At 43.1% G+C, this 25,564-nt stretch overlaps 1 protein-coding gene across 1 annotated transcript in view; it reads right to left on the reverse strand.

Annotated features, from left to right (window-relative positions):
- NTNG1 (netrin G1) overlaps positions 1–25,564 on the reverse strand; it is a 342,247-nt gene that overhangs the window by 99,234 nt on the left and 217,449 nt on the right. The window contains exons 4-6 of the mRNA XM_040408751.1: positions 19,796–19,816; positions 17,569–17,607; positions 16,590–16,655 (exon numbers count right to left, since the gene is read on the reverse strand). Of these exons, the coding sequence (XP_040264685.1) occupies positions 16,590–16,655; positions 17,569–17,607; positions 19,796–19,816 (126 nt within the window). The remainder of the gene's footprint in view (positions 1–16,589; positions 16,656–17,568; positions 17,608–19,795; positions 19,817–25,564) is intronic.

Below are 25,564 nucleotides of genomic sequence, written 5' to 3' on the forward strand. Positions count from 1 at the left end.
TAAAAACAAAGGGGAGGGAGCCAGCGTTTTTTTAACCATCTCCCCGTTCGAAAAATCAATTCAATTGACCTTTCGGGGACCCTTGGTGTTGTACGTGGCTGGGTGGAGGAAGAAACCTTCAATGACATCACCGGGACGTGGCTAGCTTGGTATCCAACCTTGTGCAAATGGGGAGTTTGCGGTTGTGCAAATGAACTGTTTGCGGTGCATTAAAAGGGGAGTTTGGTCTGTCAATGTCTGTGATGCGGGCGTAACCCTTACACTACCTGATCGATACAACATCATACCTGATCGTATACACACACTGGATGTTTTAAAGCACGTTATTCCAAACAATTTAGGAATGTTAGTTGATTTATGCCCTTTATGGATTAAAACCCGACTCTGCGTCCACTACGTAATTTTCCATGGGAGTTTTGCCATAGATCCCCCTCCGGCATGCCACAGTCCAGGTGTTAGACCCCTTGAAACAACTTTCTCATCACTATTGTGGCCAGAAAGAGTCCCTGTGGGTTTTAAAATTCGCCTGTCTATTGAAGTCTATGGCGGTTCGCCCGGTTCGCCAGTTCGCGAACATTTGCGGAAGTTCTCGTTCGCTGTTCGCGAACTGAAAATTTTATGTTCGCGACATCACTACTGACTTACAGTATTATTTCACTACCACAGCAGACTCCGTATGCGTGTTACTGCAAGGCACCATGTTCTACACCGCTATAAAAGCTCTCTGCAGCCAGGGAATAGCCGTTTTTTAACGCAATTCGCCACAAATAAATTTGGATCGAAGCAAATGTTTAAAAAATACAGGGAAACGGCCGAATTGAATTTTTGAAAAATTCGCTCATCTCTATTTGCAAAGATGGGATCGCTGCTAAAGGCAAGACCGGCTATGATAGAGATTTCTTCAATGAATCTGTGAGGATGATATATTTTAGCTAACCTGTAGCAGAAAGATGATGTCATAAAATTAATGATGTGTGTCACAATAAAGGAGCACTATTAACACTCAGCTAATGAATGACAGCTCCGGCAGGGATCATAAAAGACGGGGAAAGTGATCCTCTGCCCCCTCCTCCCCCACCTATTTCTCCCACCAGCTAGTATGTGAGAACGTTTGAATCATTACTGCTTGGGAAGACTGCGAAGTCCTCGGCTTTCATTCTGCGCACAGCCACGGCTAATCCATGCAATTAAGGCCAGTGATTCAGCCGCGTTTTGTTCTGTTACGGTTATAGTGCTGAGACCGAGACACAATAATTTGGAGCAGATGAATGAGATAATTGCATTTATTTGCTACCCATAAATCTAGGTCAGGATCTGATTTATTTTTGCTGCTCCCACTGGATAGAGTTTCAGTTCTCTGGCTATAAATCTTACAGAGATTGCTAATGTATTTTGTGAGATTACTAATCTGCTCTCCTCACCAGATTCACTTGTGTCCTATTAAGGTAGGATGCTGCCAATACCTGAAGGCACCATGTTGAATTTTTTTGCTTTTATTAAGCCTGCATTAGTAAACTAAATTACATACGTGACATTTTCATCATCTCGAAAACGTTTTACGCAGGGTGCTGAATATCCTTTAAGAGACCAGTCCTGTATTGAGACTTACCGGAAGTATTCCATGATATGGAGGCTTTTTTTTAGCAAACATGCAAACAAACATGCAAAGACCCAGCTCACCAGCACCAGCTACGGTAAGTGACTCCCTATGAGTCAAGATCTGAGTTTCCAACAAGCTTTTGGATTTCACAAGGTAATATAGCCAAGCCAGTTATCCATCCGTAGGCAGGTGTTTGGAGGTGCTTTCTCCTCATCAGTACATAGTAGGATTCTGGCTGGCTGAGTGTGATGCCTTGGACACGGCTTAGGTAGCGTGCTGAATCTCCTTAAAGAGACCAGTCCTGTATGGAGACTTACTTGAAGTACTTCATGGTATAGAGACTTATTGGCAATGGTCCATAGGAAACAAATAGGCAAAGAGGTATCTCCCAAGAAAGAGAACCATCTCGCCAGCACCACCTATTCTTTATTGGGAGATACCTCTTTACATATCTCTAAATAGGTGTAAGAGCTCTTTTAGACCAGCAAATTAAACTCTTCCATGCTGGTAAACATAGTGGCGCTTGTAAATGAACTAAACATGGATGGTGTCCGTATACGGTAGGTTTTCCTTGCAGAATTTGCCACTTGAGTGAAAGAGTCTTGTGGGAAAATTGGATCTGGATGGTGCAAGCTGTGATTTTATCATCATGGATGGACCAATGGTCATTGGAAAAAAAACTTTTGAATTGACCCACTGGAAAAGATCTATCAAAACTTATGTAAAAGAAAATGGTCGAAGTTGCCCATAGCAACCAATCAGATTCCACAAAAAGTGTTTAATACACATAATACATCTGGCGCAAGGCATGTACACCAGTTTCTTGGTGTAAATTGACCCAGAATTGTGACACATTTATCTTATTAATTCTCACCCTATGTCTGCCTAATTAATCAGTAACACTGGAACTGGGGATGAACAGCTACATAAGTAAATGATTTGCTATCTAGGACAGATGGAGAACAGGATGACAACAGGGCCAGGTACTATGGAGGGAAAATAGTGAACTTGACCATGGGCTTCTACTACCTGCAGGGGGTCTCCCACCATTCCCTATTTGAAAATTGGTTTATTAACTTAAATATAAAGCTGCTTAAATACTATCCATTTATTTTGCTTGAATTACTAAATGTGGCTTCCAGACATCACCAAAATTTTTATAACCCCAGGTTGCTTCCAACATCATCACCACATTCATTTTGTTTTGCACAGCTCAGTGATATCATATACCGCTGTCAGGGGAGGGCTGGCAGCCTTAGTCCTGGGGGGCAAATCCAGTCAAGTGGCCCATTTTTAGCCCCGCCCATTATTAAAAGCCCCTCCTACATTTAATAGGCCACTCCCAACACACACTGTACAGCTGACATTCTATAGTTGAGGCCTGTCTACACATCATACGAAGAGGGGAGGACCTGTCCTGGCTGCACTGCCTGCTTATACAACAAGCTACAGCCAGGAAGCTCCTCTGCTCTCCTCCCTCCCCAGATCCTGCTTAAGGCTTGTGGTTCCCCCCCACCATCTGCCACCCGCCCGTGGCCTGCTGCCCCCTTTCGTCATCCTCACCCAGCTCTGAATCCTCCTTCTGCAAATGGCAGGAGGAGGAGCCGGAGCATCTCCTCTCCTACATAGCACCACATACCTCTTACATCCAATGTCACCTTTGTTGTAGACGTTCTTTTTCCTCATCTTCTCCATTCAGACCAGACCGCCATGATGATTTTTCAGCCATCTCCCGTCTCTGCAGAGATTGAGAAACAGACATTAGTTTCCTGCCACCCCCAATACTATACTGCAGAAACAGTCCCCCTGGGAATACTACTACCACACAGATAGTGCCCCCTTAAACAATTATTGGCACACAGTGCTCTAAAAAATAACTGCGCCCAGACACTAATAGTATAAAGATAATGTCCCCCAAAAATAATTGTGCTAAGCTGATACTGTGCTAGGGTGCCCCCAAAGTAACAGTGCCCCCCAAAATCCCACCAATAGAAATAATTATCTGCCAGAGCACACTTAGTAGTAATAATGCCCCAATAGTGCCCTAGTAATCATGTTCCTCATAGCCCCCCAGTAGTAGTAAAGCTCCCCATAATACCCCCTAGTAGTACTAATTTTCCCTATAATATGACAGTACATGAAATACCCCCGCTTAGTGCCCGCAGTTGAGCTAATGTCCCCATAATGTATGCCAGTATAAAATACCCCTATATAGTGCCCCAGTAAATGCACTCATACTGCTCCTCTCCCCCTTCCCCATAGTGTCCCCCATAATATGCCAGTAAAAAAATGCCCCTTAGTACCCCCAGCAGATGCCCCTATAGTGCTCCTCTCCCCCACAATGTGCCAGTAAAAAAATTTCCCTTCTTAGTGCCACCATATGCCCCAATAGTGCTCCACTCCCCCATAGTGCCCCCAAATAATGCCCCATAGTGCCGCTCTCCCCTATAGTGCCTGCCATAATGTGCCAGTAAAAAATGCCCCCTTAGTGCTACCAAATGCCATAGTGCCCCCCATAATGTTCCAATACAAAAGGCCCCTTTAGAGCCCCCACTTCCCCATAGTGCCCCCAAATAATGCCCCTATAGTAACCCCAGATGCCCCATAGTGCTGCTCTCCCCTATAGTGCCCCCCAGAATGTGCCAATAATTAAAAAAAAGCCCCTTTAGAGCCCCCAGATACCCCCATAGTGCTCCTCTCCCCCATGGTGCCCCCCCATAATGTGCCAGCAAGAAATTCCCCCATAGTGCCAGCTCCCCCCCCATAGTACAAGCCCCCCATAGTGGCAGCCCCCCCATAGTGCCAGCCCCCTTATAGTGCCAGCTCCCCCATAGTGCCAGCCCCCCCCCCCGTAGTGCCAGCCCCCCCATAGTGCCAGCTCCTACCCCATAGTGCCACCCCCCCCATAGTGCCAGCCCCCCCCATAGTGCCAGCCCCCCCCATAGTGCCAGCCCCTTTATAGTGTCAGCCCCCCCATAGTGCCACTTCACCCATAGTGCCAGCCCCCTTATAGTGCCAGCTCCCCCATAGTGCCAGCCCCCCCCGTAGTGCCAGCCCCCCCATAGTGCCAGCTCCTACCCCATAGTGCCAGCCCCCCCCATAGTGCCAGCCCCTTTATAGTGTCAGCCCCCCCATAGTGCCACTTCACCCATAGTGCCAGCTCCCCCATAGTGCCAGCCCCCCCCGTGGTGCCAGCCCCCCCCGTGGTGCCAGCCCCCCCCATAGTGCAAGCCCCCCCATAGTGCCAGCTCCTACCCCATAGTGCCAGCCCCCCCCATAGTGCCAGCCCCCTTATAGTGCCAGTCCCCCATAGTGTCAGCCCCCCCCATAGTGTCAGCCCCCCCCATAGTGTCAGCCCCCCCCATAGTGCCAGCCGCCCCATAGTGCCAGCTGCCCCATAGTTCCAGCCCTATAGTGCCCCCCCATAGTGCTAGCTCCCCCAAAGTGCCAGATTCCCCACCTTAGTGCCAAATCCCCCCATAGTGCCAAATCCCCCCCATAGTGCCAGACCCCCCCCCCCATAGTGCCAGCCCCCCTATAGTGCCAGCCCCCCCATAGTGCCAGCTCCTCCCCCATAGTGCCAGCCCCCTTATAGTGACAGCCCCCCATAGTGTCAGCCCCCCATAGTGCCAGCTCCCCCTATAGTGCCAGCCCCCCCATAGTGCCAGCCCCCCCATAGTGCCAGCTCCCCCATAGTGCCAGCTCCCCCATAGTTCCAGCCCCCCCTATAGTGCCAGCTCCCCCTATAGTGCCCCCCCATAGTGCTAGCTCCCCCAAAGTGCCAGATCCCCCCCCCATAGTGCCAGATCCCCCCCATAGTGCCAGCCCCCCTTATAGTGCCAGATCCCCCCCAATAGTGCCAGCCCCCTGCAAAGAAGAAAAAAAAAACAACACTAATACTTACCTCCATCAGCAGCGATGCAGCCTCTTCTGGCCTGTGTCCCTGCTGTGTGCTGGCTCAGGCGTCGCAATGATAATGACGTCATTGCTCTGCCTGAGCCGGCCTCTGATAGGCTGCAGGCATTAGTGCCTGCGGCCTATCAGAAGAACAGGGGAGGGACACGCCTCTCCCTCCCCTGCCCCACAGCACACAGCACGGCCGCAATGACATCCAGGGCCGCGCCGCCTGTGGTGATGATCGGCGGTGCGGCCCTGAAGAATAAAAAAAAAAAAAAAAAAAAAATTATTTTTTTTTAAGACGGTCGGCCCAGTGGCCGTTTATTTCGGGCGGCCTGGGGGGCAATTGCCTCCCTGCCCCCCGGCCCAGCCCGCCCCTGACCGCTGTGTGTGGCATGAGAATATTGAGAGAATATCTAAAAAGTCTTGAAAAGGTCCTGGGATAAGACTGAAACATTGCACAGACATTGGCTAATAAACCCTAATTTTTTGCACCTTGAAACTAGATTGGAGTGATATGCATTTCTTAATTTATATATAAAATATAATATACAAAGAAACACAACCATCATGACATGTACAGGGAGAGAAACCCCATCTAAGGAAGCAATATTTTTAATGTTTTATTTATCTGCACTGTCATTTTTCTATACAATAAACATGACCATGCAGTGAGACCCTGTCATCATTGAAAATCTAACTTAAAAAGAATAAAAAGTTTACCTATATGTTATGGACAGTGGGCATGGACAAAGCCCAAAGGGCATTGTTCCTGATCATCCCCCGGTAGTCACCCTTTAACCCCTGTACAAGGAACCAACCAGACTGTTGCCTCCAAAAGCAGTCCTGGGGTAGTTGACCCCTATGGCGATTGACTGCAGTGCAAAGCACCAAGGATTGGGTGACATCCAAAGTCAGGAAACAGGCCTAGGTCAGGACAGGAAGAGTTTGTGCGTATCCAAGAAACTAATTTGAGGTCAGGGCAGGCAGCAGAGCATTAGAATCGGTAAACAGGAGCCTAAGCACTGGCAAGGAGTGAGAGGGTAGTCGAGCATTTATAGCAGAAGCTGATTGCAATTAGAAGCAGCAGTGCAACTGCACACAGCAGGGAGAGGAAATGAGCGGTGCTAGCAGAAATGGGAGTATTAGTAGCTCAATGAATAATGTTTTTAATAGTGACAGACAAAGACCTCCGATGTAACACTATAGCATATATATGCAGCTGTGGAAAGCAATTGTATCAGTGTGTCATTTAGATTTTTGCCCTCTCTATAGATTCCTAGTCATTTCCATCTGTATCGATTAGTATTACAGATTGCCCTAAGCAGCTGTCAGTGTGATGTAGGGATGCAGAACTGTCTGCAGATGCTCTCCTCCCTATCTTCCTGACAGAATGCAGCCAAGAGTTTTGAGAAAAATGATTTAAAAACTGATCAAAATTAATAGCAAAATTATGAACTAATAATGTGCAGCATCTGACTGTTGCTTTTCTCATAACTATCATTGCAAACAGGAATAAACATTCTTGATAGCACTGTCATGGATGGAGAAGTTGCTATGACTGCTGGCGAGATAGCAAATAAAGTTAAGCAAATGAAAGACAAAGTGATGATATATCTGAAGGTTCTCATGTTTATCAATTTCAGCTTCCTTGTAGTACCCCAGAGTGGCACTACCATTCCAATACCCTGCTACTGTCTCTAATAGGCTAATATTATTTTCATCTTTGTAATAGGATAGATCTTTTGTATTTATTCCAGGTCCTCCTACACTGTGCATTCATAATATTGCTATGAAACTGTTATGTTCATGTAATGTGCCTGGTTCACCACCAGGTGGCAGTATATCTGGCAGAGACAGATCTTTAGATAAAATGGAACTTCCATTCTCCCTCTTTTGGGCAGAAGTGGGCTAGTACTGCTTCCTACCAAGGGATGGGTTGCAGGAAGTTCTAGTCTAGCCAATGAATAACAGTTGGTGATATGGCAGTCATATATCTGGAGAATTTGCTTAAACACTTATATTTTATTTAATCAATTCAATTAATTCAATAATTCATAAATCACAATAATGGTTAAAAAGTCATATACAACATGTAAAATACACAGTAAACATAAAATAATGGATTAGAACATCACTAAAATGACGTGTTGTCATAGGCTTAGCAGCATCAAAAATATCCACCACAATCAAAGGAACGGATTTTTCGATTATGATAGTTGTATGCTATTGTTATTGCATACTGTTTTATCTGTATCCAAAGGTCAGCTTCATATATGTCTCAGTTCGTATAGTTAGTGTGAATAGTAAGTGTTGAGTATACCCGCACCATACGTTTTAGTACTTCATATTGTCACTGTATCATTATCGTATCTATGTACAGTGTAGTCCACAAGTTAATTGCAATATTTAGTTGCGTGGGAATTCAGCGCTAGGTGGCGTCCCACCTATTTAGAGCTATAATATTCCCTTACCTCCAAATGGGTGTGCGGCTTTTTCCTCTGATCTCCGCTGCTTCAGCGTCCCTCGTGCTCCATTCCTGGCTCGTTCCAGTCGAGTGGAGGTGGATCGATCAAACTCCAGGCAGTTCTATGGAGCACTTGTTCATGAGTGGGACGGATCGGTTTCCCAATCGGCAGGTGATAAAGAGGTAAAAATGTTGATGTTCTCCAGCGGTGTTGCAAAGTCCAGTGGTGTTGCAAAGTCCAGATTCCTCCCAGATGCGTTTCGAAGTCCCATAAGTAACTGACTTCTTCCTCACCACTGTACATAGATACGATAATGATACAGTGACAATATGAAGTACTAAAACGTATGGTGCGGGTATACTCAACACTTACTATTCACACTAACTATCCGAACTGAGACATATATGATACAGGATACAGATAAAACAGTATGCAATAACAATAGCATACAACTATCATAATCGAAAAATCCGGTCCTTTGATTGTGGTGGATATTTTTGATGCTGCTAAGCCTATGTGATCATTTAGTGATCCTTTCTTACGCATTATAGTGTTATTAATCACAACACGTCATTTTAGTGATGTTCTAATCCATTATTTTATGTTTACTGTGCATTTTACATGTTGTATATGACTTTTTAACCATTATTGTGATTTATGAAATATTGAATTAATTGAATTGATTAAATAAAATATAAGTGTTTAAGCAAATTCTCCAGATATATGAGTGCCATATCACCAACTGTTATTCATTTATTATCCTCTGGTGTTTGGAGCTAACACTTTAAGATATTGAGCACCACTCCATCCTACTTATAGGTAGAGCCACCTCATCCCATTAATTTTTCTAGTCTAGCCAAGTCTAGCATTGGGAGCAGACAAGTCAAGATGGAGCATAAGGGGAAGGGCCCCCTCCTGCAGCAGGGGTCTCTCCAGGGAAACAGCTCATAAAGCATCATGAATCCTTACAGATTAAGAGACATACTATTGTGAGGGGTCAACAGTCCAAGGCACCCCATTACAAAGGTACCAGTCCAGCTACCTGACTGAAGCCGAGTTTAGCACAGCAGAGAGAGAAAGTAGAATATTCAAGTTTGCCTGCCAGTTTTTCCAAAAACCTCCTGGAATCAAGAGAAATACTGAATATTGTCTGGATGCAAGTTTATTCAAGTAAAGCTGTTGAACTTTCACCAAATCTGGACTCGACTTATCCTCCACCTCCATTCCCTATTCAATAACAATTCTGGAGAATCGTTTCTTATGACTCTATGTTGTGTGATTCTTTTATTATTCCTGCTAGAAGTTTATGGATAAAGGAACAGATAAGTGTTGAAAGTTGGGGTGTGTCCCTGCAAAGTCTGCCACTGGCAGCACTTATTTGGTCATTGCTAGACTGTGCAGGGCACACTCCCAACTGGTAACACCTATCTGTACCTTTCTCCATAAACGTCTAGCAAGAGCAGAAGAAGAATGGCAAAACACAGAGTCATAAGAATAAATGTTCCAGAATTGTATTTTCATGTGGAATACAATTATTTATTAAAACAGACATGTCAGGAGAGATGACAGGTCCTCTTTAAGTACAGACTTGGTGGCATTATCTATCTATATCTCTATAGTATCTTAGACCAAGAAACATATCATGTATTAATGGAGAAGAGAAGAATCTATGAATTTTACCAATTTGATTAAAATACACAATGTCAATGGAAAATTCATTTGCATTCAACAAAGTTTCCTTCCTAGAAATGGAGTTTCGTGACCCCATACAGCACCAGAAAACTCTTAGCTCACTTAACCAAACAAAGCTGAAAATGAAGAGAGGACAGGAATTTCATGTAGATAATGGAATCCCTCGACACTTAGCGGCTTGAAATTCATGAAAGAGCTTCAGGGTTTAACAATTCTCTGCTCCCTATCCTGGGAATATCTGCACTGCTCACAACTGGCAGCTTCTTATATGCTTTCATACCATCACTTATCAGGTAAAATTCCAGTTAGTGTTTAAAAATGGCAAATGATCACTCCTTCCTTCCTCTGTCATAGAGACTAGTAATATACTGCAACGTATAGTGTACCTGTTGCCTACAGAAAGCTAAGACAGACATTTTGAGGATCTCATGAAAGCTAGTTAAATAACAAGAATGTCTGCTTCTGCATTGTATAGACAATTAGAGAATGTATTAGCTTACATTGATGATGACACAATCTATGCTACTACATCTGCACATCAGATGCAGTGAAAGGACAGGTCTCAACCCAGTGCAAGGTGAACATAAGCTTGGGTTTTATGGAAGAATCATGTCATGGCAACACTTCATGCCCACCACTATTCCACTCTTTGTGGTGGGCACGGGAACTGCATAACTCACCTAGCTTCTTCTACCCATGCTCAAGACTCCTGTGTCCCGTGATGTAGGCCACAGCCTGGCTGCAAGTCCTCCTCCTGATTGTGTATTAAAGAGACACTTCAGGAGTTAATGCCCTTTCTGATCCTGACTCAGATTCTTGACTAATGAGCTAATCACTCCTCCTATATAGCTTTGCTTCTGAGCTCACTTCCTTGCCTGTGCAGTTTGGTCTCTAAAGATCTTGCTATTTGCCACTTGCCCTGACCTTTGGATTGTTTCACAGATTTGCACGAACACTGACCTGACCTTGGCCTGTTATTGATTACAAGTTTGCCTATTCATTCGGTGCCGTGCACTGGTGTCTCTGATCTCCGTGGGTCAGCAGCCAACCACACCAGACAATTCCAAGAGGTAGCGGTCTGGTCTCTTCTGCAGTGATGGCCAGATTTCTGTAAAAGGTGAAAACCAAGGGGACCACCAGGATAATGACCTAAGGACTAGCCAAAAGTCATACTAATTGTTTGGCATAGTAGATCCACATCCACTGCCTGTAACAGATCTACAGTCAGGTCCATAAATATTGGGACATCGACACAATTCTACAATTTTTGGCTCTATACACCACCACAATGGATTTGAAATCAAACGAACAAGATGTGCTTCAACTGCAGACGGTCAGCTTTAATTTGAGGGTATTTACATGTAAATCAGGTGAACGGTGTAGGAATTACAACAGTTTGCATATGTGCCTCCCACTTGTTAACGGACCAAAAGTAATGGGACAGAATAATAATCATAAATCAAACTTCCACTTTTTAATACTTGGTTGAAAATCCTTTGCAGTCAATTACAGCCTGAAGTCTGGAACACATAGACATCACCAGATGCTGGGTTTCATCCCTGGTGATGCTCTGCCAGGCCTCTACTGCAACTGTCTTCAGTTCCTGCTTGTTCTTTGGGCATTTTACCTTCAGTTTTGCCTTCAGCAAGTGAAATGCATACTCAATCGGAATCAGGTCAGGTGATTGACTTGGTCATTGCATAACATTCCATTTCTTTTTCTTAAAAAACTCTTTGGTTGCTTTTGCAGAGCATGCTTTGGGTCATTGTCCATCTGCACTGTGAAGCGCCGTCCAATGAGTTCTGAAGCATTTGGCTGAATATGAGCAGATAATATTGCCCGAAACACTTCAGAATTCATCCTGCTGCTTTTGTCAGAAGTCACATCATCAATAAATACAAGAGAACCAGCTCCATTGGCAGCCATACATGCCCACGCCATGACACTACCACCACCATGCTTCACTGATGAGGTGGTATGCTTAGGATCATGAGCAGTTCCTTTCCTTCTCCATACTCTTCTCTTCCCATCACTCTGGTACAAGTTGATCTTGCTCTCATCTGTTCATAGGATGTTGTTCTAGCACTGTGAAGGCTTTTTTAGATGTTGTTTGGCAAACTCTAATCTGGCCTTCCTGTTTTTGAGGCTCACCAATGGTTTACATCTTGTGGTGAATCCTCTGTATTCACTTTGGTGAAGTCTTCTCTTGATTGTTGACTTTGACATACATACACCTACCTCCTGGAGAGTGTTCTTGATCTGGCCAACTGTTGTGAAGGGTGTTTTCTTCACCAGGGAAAGAATTCTTCGGTCATCCACCACAGTTGTTTTCCGTGGTCTTCCGGTGTTGCTGAGCTCACCAGTGCGTTCCTTCTTTTTAAGAATGTTCCAAAGATTTGTTTTGGCTATGCCTAATGTTTTTGCTATCTCTGATGGGTTTGTTTTGTTTTTTTCAGCCTAATGATGGCTTGCTTCACTGATAGTGACAGCTCTTTGGATCTCTTCTTGAGAGTTGACAGTAACAGATTCCAAATGCAAATAGCACACTTGAAATGAACTCTGGACCTTTTATCTGTTCATTGTAATTGGGATAATGGGGTAATAACACATACCTGGCCATGGAACAGCTGAGAAGCCAATTGTCCCATTACTTTTGGTTCCTTAAAAAGTGGGAGGCACATATGCCAACTGTTGTAATTCCTACACCGTTGACCTGATTTGGATGTAAATACCCTCAAATTAAAGCTGACAGTCTGCAGTTAAAGCACATCTAATTTGTTTCATTTCAAATCCATTGTGGTGGTGTATAGAGCCAAAAATCTTAGAATTGTGTCAATGTCCCAATATTTATGGACCTGACTGTATAATAGGCACTGTGGAGGCATCTGTTGTAAGTGCTCATGAGATAAAAGAGGCTTTTATTGGGGCATGTGATGCTGAGGGGACATACAGTATGAGAACCAAGGTGGCATCTAAGGTTGACATACCATATCTTATAAGAACTTCTATGGCTTACTCTCAGAAAGTTTGGGAGTTGGGACCAATAAAATGCATAAAAAAATTATCTAGTGCACTGAGCTCTATGCATAAAGAACAGCGTCAAAAATTTCTGACCCATGATTCCACCACTTTTTTGTTTGGGGTTTGCAGCTATTTTCAATTTTCAGACTTTTCAATATCATGTGCAGTTTTACTGTGATTTACAGTACGTGTGTGTAATATGCCTATAATATGGAGGCAAGCATACAAAGCGGAAATCCTATTTTCGAACTGGATACAAAGTGAACCATTTAGAAGAGCAGAATGACATTGTAATTAACATATCAGTACTTCGGTCTGGATTACAAGATCAGAAATTATAGCCGTTGCAACATTGTCACATGTACAGGTTTTGTAAAGCCCTATGTGGCTGCAGTTTGGAGCCTTCAATAGTTGCATTTGTGCATATGCCAACAGTCAGTCTTTATCTTGTTTTTTTTTACATAAGAATGTAAGTTTCTAGTTATAAAAGGTCGAACACCGACTTATAGGATAGCTTCCATACAACTGATGAATTAGAGGCAGAGTTTCCTAAGAGCTGATTTGCATCCCTTCTTCCAAGAATTTCAGAGGGGCATTGCCAGGCCTATAAGACTCCTCATGCCGATTAGGCACTCTTAATAAGGAGATATAGTTATTGCTTAACATTTACTGTCAATGTTTTCCTGCATTGATGCTACATTATACTAATGCAAAAAGCTATACAACTTGGATAATATCTGTATTGTTGGAACAATACAGTTGCATATTACATTCTGTATTTTTCCTAATATTTTTAAAAATTTGGAAAAAAAGAGATTGAAAGAAAGAAATAAAGGCTTCCAAGGATAATTATACCTAAATGTTTGTCACACACCTTTCCACAGTCATTAATGATATCTGCATAGTCATACATAGTAGCAACTCTTAACTGGCTCTTCAACTGATTTGCTTATGCGTGGATCAATCTTCCATAATTTTATCCATGATCAGAACTAAAAGAACAGACCGTGGCTAGACAGTGGACTCTTTGAAACCATGATTTTGGAATATCATATATGTATATATATCAGCTATTATTATGCTTCACATTACTTTGAGTGTTTGGAGTACATGAAGGACATGGTCTTTCCTTCAATTTGAAGGGGTCTAGGAATCCCACCAATTAAGTTTGCCGACATGGCTATTGTGTACATTAGGTGGAAATCCCCAGTTTACAAAAGTAAAGTGATCATTTGCTGAAAGCTCTTTATCAGACTTGAGTTCCTCAGTCTACATAAATGACAAAAAGTCACAAACCAATAGGCAAGGAGGATGGTCAAAATGAGAATTTCCTGCATTTGCCCTTCTCTGTCTTTGAATCATTCTTTAAATGCTGAAAATGACATATTTTATGAAATGTCTTCCGAAGCATCTTAGTAACCAAGGCACTTCACTAAGTAACCTTTCATTCACACTGAATATAAAGAATGTTGGTGGACACAATACCGCAGTAAAGTTTTTTAAAATCCTTTCAACCTGTGGGCATTGTATAGAGCAGATTGATTTACAGTTTATTATTCATTTATCTGAATCTCTGTTCTTTTCTATTCTTAGGAGTCAAGTAGGTGGCCTTATCAGGAAGTGACACCTAACTCTGTGTACACACCCATACAGGGAAAGTCTTCAGTCACTGAGGGCCTCTGCCCACTGGACTCACACAACCAATGTTAGTAGGAATGTAAATGAATAAAATGCTATTTACACTATTTATTAACCTAAAAAACGCCTATATTAGGCTCACCCCGCTCATGCCAGGTCTAAAAAAGTGGGCGCAGCGTGGGCAGGGAAGGTGATGGGCCAGCATAGAAAAAGGTGTAAATAAGAGACAGCTCAGAAGCTGTCTTACATTTAGAGCTGGTGGAGGATCCGCTGAAGTTATGAAGAGACCTGCCTCTTCATAGCTTCGGCAGACCACTGCCATCTTAAGGGTTTATTAAGACCAGTGTCCAAAATGCCAGTCATAATAAATGTGCACTTCATTCCTACACTTCCTACACCTACACTTCATTCTACTCGGCTGTTACTGCTCTATAACCTGCTGCCCTCAGATCGCACACAATAGGTTCACTGTACAGGACATTTAATGTAGTAGTGTGTCAGTTTACAACATTTGGTACAAGAGTTAGGCCTCACACACAAATGCGTTTTGTGGTCTGCAAATCGCGATTCCACAAAACATGGATATTGGCCAAGTGCATGCTGCCTTTTTTTCCAAGTCCTGTAGAATCTGCATTATGGAAATTGCGTCTGCAGTATGGACAAGAACATGGACATGTTCTATAGTTGAACGGACATACGGATGTAGACAGTACATGGTGTGTTGTCTACGTCTTTTGCGGCACCATTGAAATGAACGGGTCTGCATCCAATCCACAAAAAATGCAGATCAGATGTGGACTGAAAATACATAAGGCAAATGCATGAGGCTTAAAGGGTTTCTGTCACCCCACAAAACTCATTATTTTTTTTTTTGGATAGTTAGATTCCTCATAGCGCGATATAGGAGAATATAATAGTCTTACTTACTTTCATGCGGCCGATTCTTTATAAAACGAAGTTTTATAATATGTAAATGAGGGCTCTACCAGCAAGTAGGGCGTCTACTTGCTGGTAGCCGCAGCAGAAAACCGCCCCCTCGCCGTGTTGATTGACAGGGCCAGCCGTGATCTCCTCCTCCGGCCGGCCCTGTCAGTAATTCAAAAATCGCGCGCCTCTGGTCATTCGGCGCAGGCGCTCTGAGATGAGGAGGCTCGTCTCCTCAGCACTCCCTCAGTGCGCCTGCGCCGATGACGTCTTCTCTTTCGATGATGTCATCGGCGCAGGCGCACTGAGGGAGTGCTGAGGAGACGAGCCTCCTCATCTCAGAGCGCCTGCGCCTAATGACCAGAGGCACGCGATTTTTGAATTACTGACAGGGCCGGCCGGAGGAGAAGATCACGGCTGGCCCTGTCAATCAACACGGCGAGGGGGCGGTTTTCTGCTGCGGCTACCAGCAAGTAGACGCCCTACTTGCTGGTAGGGCCCTCATTTACATATTATAAAACTTCGTTTTATAAAGAATCGGCCGCATGAAAGTAAGTAAGACTATTATATTCTCCTATATCGCGCTATAAGGAATCTAACTATCCAAAAAAAAAAAAATGAGTTTTGTGGGGTGACAGAAACCCTTTAAGCATGAGAAAACGGTTAGCTGACCTACAATTTTGGGAAGCCTATTTAGCTAGGTAGTGGGCGGCATTAACTATATCTACTATATCTCGAGTCGAGTGGTTTAGTGGTTAGTACATTCACAATTTCATTACCTCTCTGCATGTTTAAACATGTGTAATGGTGTGCTGCCATACGTCTTTGTTTGCTTTCTGCATGCTAGCTTTATGGATGTGCACCTGCGACTATGAATGTGCTAGTCTAAATTTTCTTGTAGTATGTTTAGAGTGTAGCTGCCTCTTAGATTCAGCACTCCCCGCCAATCTGCCCAGGGCTTCTGGTTCCTACACCGCCCTGAACATTGTAGGCTTAGGTCAAGCCCAGGAGAGGCAGTTCTGTTAGTGTTAGGTACCCTTCTGTGGAAGCTACCTAGATGGGCCTGACACACGTTTGATCAAAAATGTGCGCAAAGAGCTTCTATTTTTTTAATGTATAGTAGGTATTGTACCACTTTATTCCAGAATAATCCCTAATCCTTAGTTCTATTGTTTGTATGTGTAATGTTGTTCTGCCATGCGTTTTTGTTTGCAGTCTGCATTCTAACTTAATGGATGTGCACCTGTGACTATGGATGTGCTAGTCTAAATTTTCTTGCTGCATGTTTAAACAATCACCTGGACTGTAGTAAGGTCTAAGGAATAGGTATTTAACTTGGGACATCCTACCTTGCTTTCGGTTTGCAACATCTAGGAAAGAAGCATTCGTCTTTATCCTATCAAAGTTTGCAGGCGCTGTGTTTGCCAGGAAGAAATTGTGAATCATTATTTGGAATTGTACACACCGAGAGGTGGTATTAAGGAGCAGAGCGAGGGGAAGTGGAGTGGCAAGGAGGATTGGTAATTGGGAAAAAAAGCCATGGAGACAAATTTGTCTAAAAGGGTTCTTCCTGTTTCAGCTAACCTGTGGAAGGGAGTTTCAGCAGATCTTACCCTTCCGCCATGCTGCAGATTCCGCAATCTCGTCTGTGGTCACATCACTAGCTGCGGGCTTTTCTGCTAGCATGTGGTCCTGTGTCTTGTTGTTCAGCTGCCTAATAAACATCCAGCTGAACAGGAAGAAACAGGAGTGCAGTGGGTCAGGACCTCAGTGGAGGAGCCCGCAGCCAGTTGGGCTGTTACATGATCACAGTTGAGATCATAGAATTGGCGGCGTGACGGAAAGGTAAGTACAGCTGAAACTCTCCTCCGTTCACAGGTTACTTGAAGCAGACAATTTAGGTAAAAACCCGTAGAATCTTTTAAAATATTGAACATGTTGTATCGGCATCTTATGATTTGAATAGGATTTTTTTAGAGGCAATAACTTATCACATACACACTTATTGATTCCAGCCTAATAAAATAAAAAAATCATACTAAAACTGGAATTTTAAAGACACAAAATGATTTCTGTGTTCAAGTGCATCCACACAACTCTCGACCAATAGTAAATCACAGGGCGAAATAATACAGGATGATAGTCTACTCTAAGACTATACAAGGAAGGAAAAAAGCAAAGGAACTCCACCAATGTTCCATGGAGTACTATACTAATGTACAGCAACACAACATGGAGATCAAAGCTAGCAAATACACTCACAAGACTTCAGAACAATCATGGAGACAGAGGGTTTATATAAAAAGATGTATTTAATAAAACGGTTACCTGAAGTGATGGGCTGCTTCCGTTTTTTGTCCTGAACGGCTGCCATAAAAAGACAGGTTTGTCTTGTTTAGTTCATGGTTTAATGAGTAGAAGCATAAATGTAGCTAATATCATTCCTTATATTATAGAGCATGTTACATTGCCATTATAATATAAGTGATGCTATGAATTCCCCAAACGACTACCTGGGATCAGACATGCCATTTTTTCTCACTTAGGTGGACAAAAGACAGGAAAGGGTTAAACTTGCAGAATGGGACAAGATGTGGGTAATAAAGTGTCATGTGTTGAGATTCCTACTTGACATACGCTCGGTTATTCAGTGTAGTTAGGGGTCTCATACTGTGTGTGGGAGTGAGCCATAGACAGCAGCTGGACTCTTTATCCTACAAAGGAGTCCTGGTACCTGGTTTCCTTGGTGTCTTTACATATCTGATCATGTCATGAATTTAATGGAAAGACCCCTTAAATGTCCATAATGAGCATTGATCAATGCTATAGCACAGGGATCAACAACCTTCGGCACTCCAGCTGCTATGAAACTACAACTCCCAGCATGCACACTTACTCGGCAGTTCTTGTAACTCCCATAGAAGTGAAAGGAGGAGTCTGGGAGTTGCAGTTTCAGAACATTTGAAGTGCTGGTGGTTACCGATCCCTACTATAGAATGTCGATGGGCACTTGTTTGCTTTCGTTCTTAGGCCCTATTTATCTAGAAGTGATCGTACATACGATAGTCCATGTGATCATTCATTTCCCCCTCCTCTTATTCAGTTAACGTCATTGTCAGCCATACATGTCCTGTGGTACAGGAGGGGATGTGCCGCCGACAATCATTTTTATCCCTACTGAAAAGAGTCGATCCATGACAAATAAGAATTTTATCACTTGCCGTTTGATCGCTGGTGATGATCAGTAATGAACAATCGTATGAATGATCATTGGTGCCGTCATCATGGAGAAGGGTCTTCACCTTAATGCAATTGTTGTTTAGGCAAAACCTTTAAGGCACTTGCCAGGTCCACCGAATGTGGGACAGGGTGAGTATAGCTAGTTATTCAGTATTAGTAGGTAGAACATGGACCTAAGAAATGAAGGGGTTCTATACTTTTATATTAAAAAGAGTTCAAGGAACTTGACCCACTGTAGTTCTGTAGTGTCGTTGCATAAGTAGTTTGTTTAAAGGTGATCCCACATGTTGATCTCATAGACATTATTATTACATGGTGCTTCTCTTTATAGGTCCTTGATATGGTTAAAACATGTGAGATTCATTCTCATGGCTCTTTGGAACGTTAACATGTCCCACCCACATAGCTGCATGTACAGACGATGGGCAGCTCTACCCTATTGTGGTGGCCCCTAACAACCAAACCTGATGGATTTGTAACATGGTGCGTATAAGTATTAAAGATTTGACATCCCTTTTGTGTTTTGTTGATTAATCTCTTACTTATATGTGTACAGCTATTTTAATGGAAAGATAGGATGATAATTCTAACAAAATACATGAAGTAGAAGTATAGTGAGATGTTTTAGGTGCTGAGGATCTAGTGGATTGAGGTTCTTGCAGACTTCTCACATTTTGTACCTCTGGGCCACCTATTCTTTGTTATCGATATGAATGAACATGTAAGGAGCTGGGATCAGATGGTATGGAGGGAATGAAGAGCAACCACATCATGCAAAGTATGCAGCACAGTACCAAACATCCACCAAGACACATCTCCTGGAGTTTTAATGGGGCCTCCCCTAGTTCTAAATGTATGTAGAAACACACAGTATTGTCTATAGCACATATATTTAGGAGCACTGTCAGGAAAACAGATTGCCTGAACTTGTCTTGGGGGATGAAGCTGATATATATTATAAGTCATATCCCTTTTTGGAATCAGTTATTTGTGCACGCTCCCTTCTATCTATCCCAATTGATTTAATAATCTGTCTGTCTCAGCGTCTGTGTGTGTCTGCCTCACTCTCTGCTCCGTGCCTGTGAGAAATACATCAGGCAAATAAAACCTAGTACAGACAGGCCGAGCTGGTTCCTGTCAGACCTGTCATAAGACGAATCCACTCTTCTCTCTGGTTCAATTTTACATGTAAATGCAGCAAATATTATCCTGTCTTTCCTGAAAACTTGTTCTCTCACTGCCGCCCTGTGTGGCTCTGATGGATGTTTGGAGAGGACGAGAATCATTGTACGTCAAACACTCAGATTGTACTCACTGCTGGGCAAGTTGGATACACCTGTGAGAAAGAACAAGAAAAGGCATTTTATGTACCATTATACAGTCAGAGAATATCATTGCAATATACAAATACATGTTATTAGGTATACCAATGACACACATCTGTTATATTTTCTATCATGGTTAAAAGAATCATGCTGGAAAAACTCTTGTTATAACCAGAGCATGGCCTAAGGGTATGATGTCTGACAAAGGGATTCAAAGACACCGAAAATGTATTCCCTGTATGGACCCTGTGTATGAGTGATACACGTATTATAGACACAAGGCACAAGCCAGGAGACCCTAATGGTCTATATTATGGACCCACTGGCGCTCCATTTGCCTCCATAAAATAGGATAAGTCTCTTCACATTGTTTGACACTTACAAAGCAACATGGGCTGATCTTGCAGGACTTAGACAAGCAGCACGAGGAGCACCATTTCTTAAACAGATGGAACAGCATAGGACGGTGGGGGAGGGTGCAAAGGCAGATAGCTTCAAGCCAGGAGTTGATTTTAGGACTGTTTGTACATTACGTGCTCCTGATTCTATCCTTTTGCTCACCCATCTTGACAAAACATTCAGAAAATCAGCTTCTGACTTGAAGCTATCTGTCTTTGCACCCTCCCCCACCATTCTATGCTGTTCTATCTGTTTAAGAAATGGTGCTCCTCGTGCTGCTTGTCTAAGTCCTGCAAGATCAGCCCATGCTGCATAGTAAGTGTCAAACAATGTGAAAATTCATCTAAAAACCAGAAGGATCTTTCGTGGGATCTGGAAGATTTCCTGCAATGGTAATCGGATCAGATGGGGACTAAGGTCTGTGCCATCTGAAATCTGATCAGATGGGGACCAAGTTCTATACCATCTGGTTTGGGAAACCTCTCCTCCTGGCCCTATAGTTTCTTGCACTACAACTGGGAATATTCTTCTCGCCCCTTCTTGTTCTACAGGGAACCCATAAAAAACTGTTCCATCACTGGATGTACTATCTATTGGGAGGATTCCTCGATAGGCTGATGAAATGTCAGGCTTTAATAGGCTCAAGGGCTGGTTCCATAATGCACTTCACACACTCTGGAGTATTTATTAATGTTGCCACTCCACACTGTTGACATGTACCTTGCAATGTCATGGTTCTCTCTAGAGGAGTTTGAGACTTTCCTTGCACTGGAGCCTGGGTGTACTTACAGCCAGGTTCATAAATATTGGGACATCGACACAATCACCACCACAATGGATTTGAAATGAAACAAACAAGATGTGCTTTAACTGCAGACTGTCAGCCTTAATTTGAGGGTATTTACATCTAAATCAGGTGAACGGTGTAGGAATTACAACAGTTTTCATATGTGCCTCCCACTTGTTAAGGAACCAAAAGTAATGGGACAGAATAATAATCATAAATCAAACTTTCACTTTTTAATACTTGGACATGTTTGAAAAAGTGTAGAAACCCTAGATACCCGAAATAGTGCCAACTTTTAAGACAGTGTTTTAGCACAGAGGCATTATTAAATCTGGGCCATAATTTGAAGAAGTGATACTGGGTTGCCAATAATGCATTGAACTACGCTACCACATCCATGGCCAATGTGTCCCCAAACACTCCAACACTGTCCAATAATCGATGTTAGGGTCAGATTGTGTAGGGAGAAACCCTAGTGACAAGAAGACTTTTCATATGTTAATTGTAGGAAGATGTTCATAAATTCGCATGTGAATTGCATGCAATTAAAATGTTTGTATAGCTACTCAGCTATTCAGCAAAATAGATCTGTATAGCGCCACCTGCTGCTTGTCCTTTTCTTGTTTTTTTTGTCCACCTCACTAAGGTGGTCAAACACGATCAGTTTAAATCTTCAACTGTCACCAGCCACATCTACTGTGGCAGTTACAGGGAAACAACTGCAAGCAGAAATGACATGCCCCCTGAGTAAGGACACTCCCCTGAGCAGCCAGCCTGATATAAATCTAGCAGAGCAATGAATGGGGAGATCTCTGGATCCATGTGAGGAATAGGGCTGGTTCTAGCTTTGTTAGAAAGAGGTTGTCATGTATTATATAATATCTAATTTTAATTTTTTATATCAATCATGGGATAACCCCTTTAATGCTTGGACTGCTTCCCCACAGGTGTGAATCTCTTTCTCACTTGGAAGCTAGTAAGGTAGGATCATACTGCAGGCATACACTTTAAGGTGAGAATAATAACTAGAATGCTTTAATGATAGGTAACTGTTTTTTTTGTTGTAAGATGTGTCATTCATTAATGTGACTTCAAAGGGGTTATCCCATGACTAATGTGAAAATGAAAATCAGACATCATAGTACATGACAACTTCTTTCTAAAAAAGCTCGAACCAGCCCTGTACCTCACATGGATCCAGAGATCTCCCCATTCATTGCTCTGCTAGATTTATACCAAGCTGACAGCTCAAGGGAGTGTCTTTTCTGCTGCAGCTAAGGAGCAAGTCTCAGCTCTCCCTATCACAGCTCAGGAGGATGAAACTGAGCATGTGTGGCTATCTGAGTGAGCAGGTCAAAGAAATAAGAAAAAACAAACAGCAGGTGGCGCTATACAGATACATTTTATAAAATAATTCAGTGGCTCTGCAAAATTTTTAATTACATGCAATTAAAAAAGTATTCAGATTCAGGTGCTGGTTTAAAAACTGTAGAATATTTTTTGTGGGACAACCCCTTTAACTGTTATATGAGATGGTATAAAAGTATAGCATTGTAGAAAGCAACAAGTGGAGGCACAGCTCATAGACCTACTCCTACTAAGAAAATGGTCCTGATTACCAGTGCTGGCCAGTTCGCAGTGTTCGCCAGTGAACACATGCGGGCTGCCATCTTGACTCACCCATCCGGTGATGCACAGGTAAGACGTTACCTGTGCCGGGAGCCGGTCTGAAATCACATGCGGTCACCGGGGGCAGGCAGTTCCGAGAACATCTCGATGATGACCGCATTTGATTTCAGACCGGCTCCCGCCACAGGTAAGGGCTTACCTGTGCATCGCCAGATGTGTGAGTCAAGATGGCAGCCCATATGTGTTTGCTGGCAAACACTGCAAACTGGCCATCACTGCGGATTACATCATACACAGTATGTGCCCTAAAATGGTTCACTTAATAGCTAGATACAACACTCAATATGAGCAAATGTGTGCATAAATGGTGGCTAAATGGTGGCTGAGGTGCATGATGAAGAAGATCATCTAAATGTACTTAAGACAGAAAAAATAACGCCCTAACACTCTATCCAGACCACATTTTTATTTAAAAGGTTTACCCAGGTCTAGAATTGTAACTTCTGTACTTTCAAAGCCATTTTATCTAGATATAAATCACTTGGTTAATGGATTACGGGCAGGCTAGGTCGTCTGCTACACACACTTCCTGCTTTTATTAGATTAAATTCGTATCACCATCAGTTTTCCTCTTGTTTCATCTGTCAGCTGGCCTCGGATTAAGCTCTATATTAAAAAAAATTAATTGAGCAGAATGATAGCAGAAAGCATTAAACCACTCATTGATCTAACACCTAATTGATTCCTCTATTAAAAACAGTCTGCATTAACCTCTCCCCTTCTAGAACAATTTGGGGCACTGATGACTTAACCACTGTTTTTCGGGGACCTTTTATAGCCTTGTCAACGGGTGCTTTCATGGTTCATCTACAGGCTGCTTTAGCACATATAAGGTTAGGTACATATCTGTGCGGGGGCTTCATGCTTCACTATGGAATGACGGACACCATAATGGAAACCCACTGGACTCCACCATAGTCAATAGGGTCCTTCAGGCACTTTGTATGAAGGATCTGGAACTGTTGTTATTTCCCTTTTTTCTCTTCCTATAACAGATAAGAAAAATGGAACTACAAAGGCAAATGTACATCTACCCTAAAATGGGAGAACCCCTGAAGATATAAACCACCTGCTTTTATATTCTGTCTGGACAATGAAGATGAGTGATGCTATGTAGGACAGTTCACACCTTTAGAATTGTAGCCCTTAAGTTTCAAATAATTATATTGAATGCTCAAGTGCATAGTGAGTCAAGTGTCTCGGGTCAGGCCCGAAGTATTGGAATTTCTGGAGAGGGGGCCAAAGACAGATACCAAGGTGGCCCTGGCTTTTGTAATGGACTATGGTTCTGTACAATGGGAGCTCTTGATATGTGAGACCCTGAGGGAGGAATTCATACTGGGCAAACTCTTTTCCGTTATTTTGGCAGCTATGGAGCGGAGAGAATGCTTAAAGTTCTGAGGTTGGAGTTCCAGAGGCAAAGATGTATGCCATTGCCAAGGGCAATCATCGGGAAGACAAGTTGGAGAACAGTGCAGTTCCTAAATTACCTGTGACTGTGCACAGAGTCCAAAAGGGTGCGGCTGAGTGACCTTCCAGCAAAAGTCGGGACTCCAGGCCATGCTGTTTCCGGTGGCAACGGTTGCAGTAAGGAGTCTGCCAGTGTTTGGGATACCAGGAACCAAGAGAAGGCTGTTGATCTTGGTAGAGATGTCCTGGGAATATCGTCATCTCCCGAATCCATGACGTCAGGCGGTAAGACTGTTCCTGTTAATAGTTTTGTGGCAGTTACAGTGACCGTGAGCCGGCAGCAGTGGAAACCGGCTGGGTCAGTTACAAAAAAATTGGGAAAAACACAGTGTCTGAACAGGTGGTGAACCTGTTGCGTTTACTCTCTCGCAGGAACCTGCAGTGGAGAAGGTCTCTGGGTCGCCCAAAGAGCCTGTGGTGAAAGTCAGAGATCCCATGCTAGCCCGGATAAGAGGTAGCTTGATAGCCGCCTGAGAGACTGATAAAATGTTAAATGTTCTGGACAATTATGTGGATAATACGGACTATCAGGTGGTTCTCACTGAGGGGGAGTCTCCAGTGAGAACTGGGACTAGTGAACTTCGTGATGCAGTTTCACGTATACATGATGTGTTATTGGGCCGTGATATTGTTTTGTTGCTGTTGGGTAAGGGAGACACTTCTGCAGAGAGTGACAAAACTCCTGCAGAACCTGTACCTGTTCCTTTAAATGATAATGTAAATGAGCTGCTCATTGAGAGCAAGGGTGCAGATAAGATGCAAAGTGAAAGTGTCAAGTTACTTGAACGGCATAATGACAATGTGGATTTTTGCAAAAGATGTGAACTTGATTTTAAGGTGATTGTACATGAGGTGAAGTGGGGAAGCACTTCTGCAGCTGATGGTGAAACTCCTGCAGAGGTGGTTTCTAGCCCTTTAAATAAACTGACCATTAAAAACAATGGTGCTGATAAAATGCAAAATGAAAATGTGACGTCTTGTGAAATAGGTAATGATGATAAAATGCATTTTCCGTTGCAGGACGTGGTCGGGGAAATAGTGCCTTCTGGAGGAAAAAATATGAAAAAGGCAGAAGGGTTGATAAATATTGAGCACAGAGTGGAGCAATCCTACTCTGGTGAATGTGCAGGAAAGGGTGGCAGTCCTAGAGGGTGTACCACACGTGCCAGAGGTGGATATGCAATCTCCACAGTGTTCTATGATCAATATAGCAATGTCCCAGGTAGGGATTAACTTGTCAGTGCCCCTAGAGGTCAGCGTTAATAATGACACGAGCAGCATAGGTGACGTATGCGCTGTGACCATTAGCAACTCCGAGAGGGAAGCTACCAGGTCGAAGTTTTGCGAAGTTGAGGTGGTTACTAGTAGCGACCAGATGACAGTTGTATATGACATTACGAGAGTTAAGTGGGGA

The sequence above is a fragment of the Bufo bufo genome, chromosome 9 (genome assembly GCF_905171765.1).
Source record: "Bufo bufo chromosome 9, aBufBuf1.1, whole genome shotgun sequence".
Taxonomy (NCBI): domain Eukaryota; kingdom Metazoa; phylum Chordata; class Amphibia; order Anura; family Bufonidae; genus Bufo; species Bufo bufo.